General features: G+C 36.2%; 2 protein-coding genes across 4 annotated transcripts in view; one reads left to right on the plus strand and one right to left on the minus strand.

Annotated features, from left to right (window-relative positions):
- The window catches only part of slc25a26 (solute carrier family 25 member 26), a 298,023-nt gene that overhangs the window by 236,282 nt on the left and 51,097 nt on the right, over positions 1-10,644 (plus strand). The window lies entirely within an intron of this gene.
- Positions 1-10,644, minus strand: part of lrig1 (leucine-rich repeats and immunoglobulin-like domains 1) — a 121,600-nt gene that overhangs the window by 38,742 nt on the left and 72,214 nt on the right. For all 3 annotated transcript variants that reach the window (XM_043708291.1, XM_043708289.1, XM_043708290.1), the window contains 2 exons: positions 8,871-9,008; positions 2,820-2,963 (listed from right to left, as the gene is read on the minus strand). In XM_043708291.1, coding sequence (XP_043564226.1) covers positions 2,820-2,963; positions 8,871-9,008 — 282 coding nt within the window. The remainder of the gene's footprint in view (positions 1-2,819; positions 2,964-8,870; positions 9,009-10,644) is intronic.

Genomic DNA, 10,644 nt, shown 5'->3' on the forward strand with positions numbered 1-10,644 from the left:
TTTTGTCCTTAATATATTTGTAAAAACCCTTTGGATTCTCCTTAATTCTATTTGCCAAAGCTATCTCATGTCCCCATTTTGCCCTCCTGATTTCCCTCTTAAGTATACTCCTACTTACTTTATACTCTTTTAAGGATTCACTCGATCTATCCTGTCTATACCTGACATATGCTTACTTCTTTTTCTTAACCAAACCCTCAATTTCTTTATTCATCCAGCATTCCCTATACCGACTGCTGGCAAATGAAACTAGATTTATTTAGGATATCTGGTCAACATGGATGAGTTGGACTGCCTCTAATTGATCCATCATTAATGTTTTTATTTCACACAAAAAATTTTAATAGGAGATAAAAATAATGCAAAAGGAATAGACAGGGAGATATGACATACAAATACCACTTTTGGCAGAAAAGTAAGTAGTTATATAGTAAATTAAGCCAGATATGCAACCCACTATGTAGATAAATAACTTCCAAGTAAGGTAGAGATCACATAGGACTTGACAGCAGGAATATAGCAGTTGGAATTTTGAACCTGCTCTACCTTTAATAAATGTTATCGCCTTTTCTCTCTATTATTAGACTGAGATCTCTTACTTATAAACTGTGTCACCTAGTTCTGGTCTCTCCCACAAGAAGAAACATCCACTGGTTCTTTAGCCTAATAAGTCCATTCAGAAACTTACATGTTTCAATAAGATCACTTCTGATCAGTGTCTCACAGCATGGAACCAGACTTTTCGGTAGAAGTACTCCATGCTGATCACGTTCCAAAACCAAACTAGTCTCACTTGCCCACATTTGGCCCATATCCCTCCAAACCATTCCCATTTATGTACTTATCCAAATGCCTTTTGAACTTTACCTTCATTCACCACTTCCTCTGGCAGTTCATTCCACAAATGAACCACTGTAAAAAAAAGTTGCCCCTCATGCCCTTTTCAAATCTTTCTCCTCTCACACTAAGAATATGCCCCGAATTTTGAACTCCCCCACCCTCGGGAAAAGACCCTCACTATTCACCTTATCTAGGCCTTTCATGATTTTATAACCCTCTCAATGCACCTCTCAACCTCCAATCCTCCAGTGACAAAAGTCCCAGCCTAACTCAAACCTTGTATTCCCAATAACATCCTGGTAAATCTTTTCTGAACTCTCTCCAATTTAAGAATACCCTCCTATAGCAGAGTGAGCTGAACTGTACATAGTACTACAGAAGAGGCCTCATCAACATCCTGTAAGACCTCAACATGACATCTTAACTCCTATACTCAAAGGTCTGAGCAATGAAGGCAAGTGTGCTAAACACCTTCTTAACCACCCTTAACCAACCATGAGACGTAAATTTCTACGTATTTGAACCCCTTAGTTTATCTGTTCTACAACATTACCCAGGGCTCTAATATTAATGATCTAAGTCCTAAGTCCTGCCCTTGTTTGTCTTGCCAAAATGCAATATCTCCTCTGTTCAAATTAAATGCAAACTGAATTCCTCAGCCCAGTGGACCAACTGATCAGATTTATCTGAGATTATGAAGCACTTTCTTTACTGTCCACCATATTGCCAATTTTGGAGTCATCCGCAAACTCACTAACCGTTGTCTCCTAAATTTGTCATTTATACAATCCATGTGAATGAAAACAAAATTGGACCAGTATTAATTCCTGTGGAACACCACTGGTCACAAGCCTCCAGTTTGAAAAAACAACTCTATGATCACGTTGCCATCTAGCCAATTTTGTATCCAATTAGCGAGTTCTCCGAATCATGTATGATTTAAACTTTACTAATTAGTCTACCACGTGGACCTTACTAAAGTCCATGTAAACAACGTCTACTGCTTTGCTCTCATCAATATTTTTGGTTACTTCCTCAAAAAAACTCAATCATGTTTGAGTGATGATTTCCCTAATACAAAGTCATGCTGACTATCTTCAATCAGACCTGCCTCTCCAAATGCATGTAAATCCTAGCTTTCAGAATGACCTCCAATAATCTATACACCACCAATACCAAACTCACAGGTTTCTCCTTCCAACCTTTCTAAACTACAACAGCTGTGGGCTAAGTTGTTCAATATTTGTCATTGATATGTTAGTTGAGTGCGTGATTTTATTTAGTCTGGAATCCATTGATGCGAACAAAAATTAGATTAGGATTCGGTAGATTTATCAAAATGATGCAGCAAATAAACTGCATAACAATGTACAATGGTAAAATAATTGTATGCATATGAAACGCTAATTACACTTCATGCACAGAGATTCCGTGCAATTCCAGTGCATCCCAACAGTTGGAGAAATATAAAATTAAATTGTAGGAGGTACCAGTAATCTAAGCAATAAAGGTAACTACTGAAGATTAGATCGATACTGAACTTTCTAATACATTTGTACTATACATGGTAGCAACAGAACAATATGAACACTAGCTTACATCCAATCGCTATGACTTCAGTAATGCTGGAGGAATATCATGACAATGCTGAATTTAACAGCAAAATTAAATAGTTTAAGTTTGCATTAAATATGGAACTAAAATTCAGATCTTATAAATAGTAAGTAGTACAGGAAATTTTAAATGAAAAGATTTTTTTCCACTCATTAAAGGGGAGACCTATAACACTTACTTGTAAATTAGAGATCAATTATATTTGCAGTATTCATTGCATTTAAATAAATGCTGAACAATTACATGCATACCAGTTATTTAACCAGTGAATCTTCAAGAGTGAAAAATGATTCTGAAACTATTGACAAGTACAACCAAACTAGGATACACAAAATAATGAAAATTTTATCAGGGTTTATACTCACAGATGCAGCAAATGTGGCAACTTGAAAATCTTGACAGGTAGATGTGAAATCCGATTTTTGCTCAGTCGAAGAACTTGTAAGGTGCTTGACAAATTATCAAATGTGCCAGGTTCCAAAATGCTTATTCGATTGTTACTGAGATAGCTAAGAACATAGATTTGTAGATTACAGTAGGAATTATTACCATGTTCAACAAAATCATTACAAATTTACAACAGAAATTTGCAATTTGAAAAGATTAATTTATGGTGTATTCAAAAATAACATACGTATCATTTTTGCAGTTGTAATCTTGCAAGTTTAAAACAGAAAACAAGATCTATGAGCTGTCAAAGCTGCATTCAACAGTGAAAACAATGTATTCATCAAGCATGTAGCTTTGTACTTTTTTTGTTGGTAAATAAAGAGTTGGAGAAATTAACTTCAGTGAAATGGGTTTTCAGATTACTAACTGTTTCTCTCTAGACAATTACTTTTGTTTTTACTTATAGAACCATAAAAGTTTGCAACACAGAAAGGCATCTAACCCAGTGTACCAGTATCAGAGCAACAGGAGCTGCAGTGGGCCGAGTTCAGTCATTCATTAACATCATGGTTGATCTTCTACTCAGCATTCTATGCCTGAATTATCCCTATTATCCTCTGATTTTTTTTTTTAAATTGCCTGATATCCAAACATTTTGCCCATCTCTTTGTTGAAACTAGTGACTGGAATGGTCCACTGCAGATATTCAGAGATTCACAACTCTGAACAACATTTCTCCTGATCTCCAACACATAATTCCTAATTCTAGACTGGGGAATTATCCAATTAGAATCCACCATATAGCTCAAGAATTATAGCCCAGATCTTCAAACAGCCATTACACCAGTGTTGTCTAAAAATGTGCATCTGAAGCCTCAGACATATTAACTGTGCATAAATTGTCTGACTGATTTAAACTTCTGATGGGTAATTGCCCTGACCTGGAACTGTCCTAAGTACATCTTCAACTCTGAGTTAGAGTTGGGGACTTCACAGGATTCTGACTCACTTCCACAAATAATTAACCAGGAAATATTAGGGGGCTTAAAATCTGCTCTAACTATACCACTGACATCGCCTGTCTTACATCTGACACTAGGCTGCACCTGCTACCACACACCCATATTCACTTATCTCTCTCACCCACACGCATTCACTAATTATTAAATGACACAATGTTAAGAAAACTAATTACACTTCGAATCATTAAATAACAATGCAGTTAAATATTTGAAATTAAAAGTCATTACATTCATTTGCAACTAAGTGATAAGAAACAGAAAGGAATTGCAAAAAAAACTATATAATACTTTCAGAAAATGGTACAGCAGCTCTACCGAAATGATCTTGTAGTTTAAAATTCAGGGTGTCTCCTGCTTCGCAGCAATTCTGGCATAGTGTTTTTTTTTGGCAAGAACACATGACTTCACTTTCTGTGCATTGTGTCTAGGCCTGCTGGGTTATCGATGATGGAGGTTTCAGGCGTCAGCTTTGCAAAACTGCCCATATCAAGCACGAACAGTTAAGCAGGTAGTTTTTCCTATGATTTGCAGTTGGAATAATTCCAACACAATAATTCCACACCTGAAAAAAACCCCAAAGAACTACAGGTGCTGTAGTTGCTAGAAAAACTCAGCAGGTCTGGCAACATCTGAGGGAAGAAAGCAGAGTTAACTTTTTGGGTCCAACAACCCTCTTTCAGAGCCACTGAGTTTTTCCAGTAACTTTTGATGTAGTTGTGTCACAATATGTTTCAATGCGATCACTAATCATGCTTCCAAACTGTTGATAAAATTGATACGTGTCAGTTTCTCCTCATAGGATAATGAATTGTTGTTGCACTCCTACCAAAACCAATAAGCAAAGTATAACTGCTACAGTACTCAATGTGTAGCATAACAAGGCCTGCATTCTTTTGTGTGCAATCCCTTTGTGACATTAGCTTTCTTCGTTATTTGCTAAGTCTGCTTGCTGATTGTATGTATAAAAGGGACTCAGATTCTTCTCCTCACCATTTAAAAAAATATTCTACTTCTGTACTTTTCCTAACAAAGCAGATAACTTCACATTTCTCCACTTTAAATATTGTATGCCATGTTCTTATATCCTTGTGGCCTCCTCAAAGTTTACTTTCCCACATAACTTAGCATAGTCAATAAACCTGAATATATTATACATGATCCCTTCATTCAAGTCATTTTACACACTGCAAAGAACTCCTATTCAAGTACTGACCCATGTAGCACCTCAAATAGTTTCTGCCTGCCAATCTGAAAATTACTGATATACTACTTACTGTTTTGTCAATTTCAATCTATGCCAATGGATTTCCCACAATTCCATGTGTAATAATCTCATGCGACATTAAATGCTTTTTAAAAAAATGCCAATGCAGTAAATTCACTGGTTCCCCATTATGTGTCCCACTACTTATCTCAAAAACTTAACAGCTTTGTTAACACACAATTGTCCTTCCACATATCCAAGTTCGGTGTGATCAATTTTATCAAGTCCCCTAGACCCCTGTAATTACCATATTATTCTTGCTGCAAGCTAATTTCCTGATTTATATTCTGCCCAACACTAGAACTGGAAGGCCAATAAATTATTCCACAATTCTTTTCTGCTTGTGTCTTAGTGCCATCTAAACTGATTCAGTACCTGGAATTTCTAAGATAAGACCCTTTGCTTCCACTTTTGTGATCCCAGGTTTATGAATAAGGCCACTCTCTCCCAAATCCATTTACTCATTTCTTCTAAAGGTCAAACATCCTGGAGTATTTAATTCCCAACTTTGGTCATGACACAGCCACTCTTTTAAAACTAATGCATGAATTAATTTTTATTTATGCTATTAATTCATTTGTTTAGTTTATTCAAAGATAATATCTTCAGCTTTATTTTTATTTTTCACTGATGTTACTCTAATCACTAGTTTATTTTTGTCAATTTCTATTCCCTCAATTCAATAATTTCTTTTATTTTAAAAATCTAAATTTGTGATTGTTATCTACAACCGTAGTTATTTTATCTATCAGAATGCTGATACTTGCCTATCTTGCTGAACGTGGCCAATATATTTAAATGCACAGGTGTTTTACAGTATTTTACACAGCAATGTGCAGACTTAGCCCAGCTTAGGTAGAAGCACATCTGATTAAATTGCTTCCTATTTCCCCAGTAATGGTGCCAGTGTCCCATGAATCAAAATTCATTCCTCCTATGCATTCATCAATGCATTTAAGTTTCTAATCTATCCTTATGCCAATCTGCACACAATTCAACTAAGAATTCAGAGATTAGGACATGCTGGCGCTTCAATGGAGGGAAATCTAAAACTGCCACACTATTCCATACCTCTGCATTTTCTACTGCTTCAAATATTTAGTAACACTGAATCAGAAATATTTTAAAACTAGTCACGCCAAAATAACTTCATTAGCCTTACTAAATAGTAGATCATTTCCCAATTCTACCAAGATGGATCTGCTCTCCCCTTTATTTGTCATATTTAAAAATAACATTTTTTTATTCTTCCCTATTTGTGCCATCCATTTGGAAATTAGAAATAAGTCTCTGTTCTTAAAAAAAAATTTTTAATCCTAATCTTATTGACGTGGAAAAGAACTTTGTTTAGGAAGTATTAACACTCAATCAATATCACTTTGATATCCCAATCCAACGATTATAAATTGTATTCTTTTGACTCAAACAAATTTCTTCCAGTTCTCTCCTATAGCCCCAAGAAAATTTCATTGTCTTGTTCCAAAAAATGCCACTTTTTTTTGTTTCCTGCACAAGAATCTGGTTCTTGTTCTGGAAGATTAGGGTAAAATGTTTAGTTATTCCTGCCAATATGCATAACCTCACATTTTCCCAAGATTTTACTGACTCAGCCTGCCCATACCCCTATGTAAGTTCATTGTGTCATCCTTACTAGTTGCCTTCCCATCTAATTTTGTGTCAGCCGCAAACTTGCAATACAAGATTCACTTCCATTATCCAAGTCATTAATATTTCTTTTAATGAACAGTAGCTCAGCACTGATCATTGTGGCAGTCTATCAGTTACAAGTTGCCATCTTGAAAATGCCCCCTTCATTCCAAGTCACTATCTTCTATTAGTTAGCCAATCCTCTATCCATGCTAATATTCTACCCCCAGCACCATGGGCTCTTGCCTGAAGTAGTGTTATGTACTGTATCTTATGAAATGCCTTTTTGAAATCCAAACATTTTATAAGTACTGGTTGTCTTTATCTACCTTGCTCGCTACCTCCCCAAAGGACTGTAATGAATTTGTTAAACATAATTTCCCTTTTACAAAGCCATGTTGACTTGGTTTCATTTTAATGTATTTTTCTAAATGCTCTGCTATTACATCATTTATAATGGACTCTAGCATTTTCTCAATGACAGATGTACCTGTTTTTGTCTCCTACCCTTGAATAACCAGGTGACAGCCAACAAGTTGCCAGATTTACTGAATTCTTTTTCATATTTTGATGTATTGTCATTTGAACTTTGCTAATTTATTTGCACTGTCAAAACATCTGTGCACTATAATTGCCATTGAACTTTCCAACTGATTACAGACATCTAGCTTCTGAAGTTCATTTGATGACTCCAAATTATTCATGTTGTGCTCTGCCTGTTAACTCTACCGCAGTCGAGTCTTGCCATAAAGACTGAATTATAAAAGTGAAGTGTTGCTCATCGTCACGTTAGAATGTTAAAGTTGATTTGATAAGTTGGGATGAAGGAATGGAATATTTTATGGCAATCAGAAAATTTATATTTTTAAATTAATTCAGATTTATCCTAATAAATCATTTTCTAATATAAAAAAAATGAGAAGTGTATGTCTATAGATCTGAACTGGCAATAATATACCTTTATAATCCAGAAATACTTTCTCCCCCCCGAAAGTTCTTACAAAACTAGGTGCCATTTTCTTATTGTTTCTTACCCCCATCCTTCGATTCTTGACACAATCACTTGCATTATTCCTCCCTTCTTAATTCTTGTTAACTTCCATCTCATCATTACTCACACGGTCCTTCTTACCTGCCACTACCATCTTGATGTTCCACTGGCTACAGCCTTGGCATTTTCAGGATGTAAGGCATGTTCTGTACATCAAATTTCAGGAGTCAACTTCACCAACATTATGTTTTCACCCCACAATGCCCATACAATCCCTTAAAAGATTACTCATTATCCAAGTTCTTCCCATCTCTATCTTTGTTTCAAATAAATCAAATGTGAATTTGAGTCTGCCTGGGCTCTATTTTACACTGATTTCTCCTCCCCACCTCCTTCACATCATACCCTTTAACTTTGCTTATATTGTGTTGCATCCTCACCTTTTTCAAGTTCCTACTCAATAGTACTCTAAAGCTTTCTGTATCTCCCTCATGCTAGTCTAGTTTCTGCACACATCTTGTCCACAGCATTTTCAACCTGTAACTAACTCACTATAAAACAAGAGTGACAGTTATCAAATATTTAGGTTTGTGTTTGGCCCTAAGTAAAGCAGCTCATAGACATTCCTGTCACTTTACATAGGAGAAAGTGCATTCAAGAAATGAAAGCAACTTTTAAGAGATGTGCCTTGCTCAATATGTTACAGCTACTTTAGCAGCACAGTTATAATACAAGTAGCACAAGTGTTTTTGGCAAATAGGAACTCAATATTCTCTGCTTAGTTTCACAAATGAATAAATGGTCACTCACTCAAAAAGATTTAAAAAACCCAAGAAAATAAAAATGGCAAGTGTGGACAAACAGACAACTGAAGCAGCTCTGCAATGTATATTCAGTATAAACTTTCTTACTATTGCAATGGCAGACCTGGGGGCAGGTTTTGGTGGTTCTGGGGTGGTGGGTGATGGAGCGGTGAACAAACAAAACAAAGTAATGACATGAATAACAATAATATTTTTATGATTCAAAAGTTAAAAACTGTTGTGCACTTTCATCCAACTGCCTGTGCATTATTCTAACTGTCAGAGAATAAAGTACTCACAGGTCTTTAATTTTGAGTTGCCATGGAAAGCAATTATTTTGGATTTCAGTAATTTCGTTGTAGGTTAGGTCGAGTGTTTCTAGGGACTGGTAGTAGCTCAAATGATTTGGCTCAATGCTGCGTATCTTGTTGTGGTGCCTGTTAAAAATAAAAGTCACATATGAAATAAAACTTCAAAAGTATTAAAACAAAACAACTCACTCATCTATTTTGTCATAATGATAGATCAGAATCCCAAGTGCATATGGGGTTGAAACTTCAGTACAACCGTAAGTGTTTTTATAAAAAGACAACTGCTGCAGCCAAAATATCACTGTAGATGGAGCCCCATAAAACTTCACACCTGTAAAAACTCAAGGAAATGAAAAACAACTAAAAAGGAAGATATAACGAGAGGCTGACTACCCAATTCTCTCAGAGAAAGCCACTTCATGTAGACAAGAGTTTGTATTACCAGAGAAACAGAAAAAAGGGTGAGACATTGACAACAACTCCTGGTTTATAGGTGTAATGGCTTGATTGGGTAGCATGTGTATTAGTTTGTTGAGAAGATCACAGCTTTACAGCAGTGATCAAACACACCTGCACTGTAGATAAAGAAGAAATAAATGAATGTTGTTCGAGCACAAGAGGTTGTGTTTGGCATTACTTTCTCTTGTGACGTGAAGTAACTAAATATAATGCACTTCTGTTAAAGAAAGAAAGTCTGGTTAAATTTCCTCATTTTAAACACAAATGCATTTGCTGTAGGATGGCAAATTCCACAAGGAATTGAGTCACGTTTAAGTTAACTTTGTCACCACCAATCAAGGGGGTGGGTGAAACAAGCAAGCCAGTTCATCCCTCCTCACCTGGGAACTTAACGATTTGGGATATCCTATTTGGAACCATTAATTGGAAAACTGTGCCCAAAAAAGTCATAACCCCTTCACAATAACAACATGCTGAAAACTGCAATTTGAAAACTAACGGGATTAGTCAATTTGTCCTCTGCACAAACATACAAATTGTCTTCTTAGTCAATCACTACCTTTGTTAAATACAGACAGCAACAGGGCTTATCATTTATAAAAAAGGCTCTTATAAAACGAACAGTAAAACTGGAAATTGTATGAGGCTAATTACAATGTATTATTACTATTATTAGTACATCACTGCAAAATCTCAAGGTTAAATGTTATTTAGAAATGGTAAGCAGCAGCAAACCACTATGAGCTCCACTGCTACAAAAAATTTCAGGAATGCAAAATTTTACACACCGACTTAAATAGATGGTGCTTACTTACTCTCAGATTACAAATCTTAGCAGGACTTATACACTTAATAGTAAGGTCCAAGAAAGTGTTGCCGAACAAAGAGACCTTGGAGTGCAGGTTCATAGATCTTTGAAAGTGGAGTCGCAGGTAGATAGAATAGTGAAGAAGGCGTTTGGTATGCTTTCCTTTATTGGTCAGAGTATTGAGTACAGGAGTTGGGAGGTCATGTTGTGGCATTGGTTAGGCCACTGTTGGAATATTGCATGCAGTTCTGGTCTCCTTCCTATCGGAAAGATGTTGCAAAACTTGAAAGGATTCAGAAAAGATTTACAAGGATGTTGCCAGGGTTGGTGGATTTGACCAAATGGAGAGGTTGGATAGGTTAGGGCTGTTTTCCCTGGAGTGTCGGAGGCTGAGGGGTGACGTTATAGAGGTTTACAAAATTAGATTAGATTAGATTACTTACAGTGTGGAAACAGGCCCTTCGGCCCAACAAGTCCACACCGACCCGCCGAAGC

The sequence above is a fragment of the Chiloscyllium plagiosum genome, chromosome 18, assembly GCF_004010195.1.
Source record: "Chiloscyllium plagiosum isolate BGI_BamShark_2017 chromosome 18, ASM401019v2, whole genome shotgun sequence".
Lineage (NCBI taxonomy): Eukaryota > Metazoa > Chordata > Chondrichthyes > Orectolobiformes > Hemiscylliidae > Chiloscyllium > Chiloscyllium plagiosum.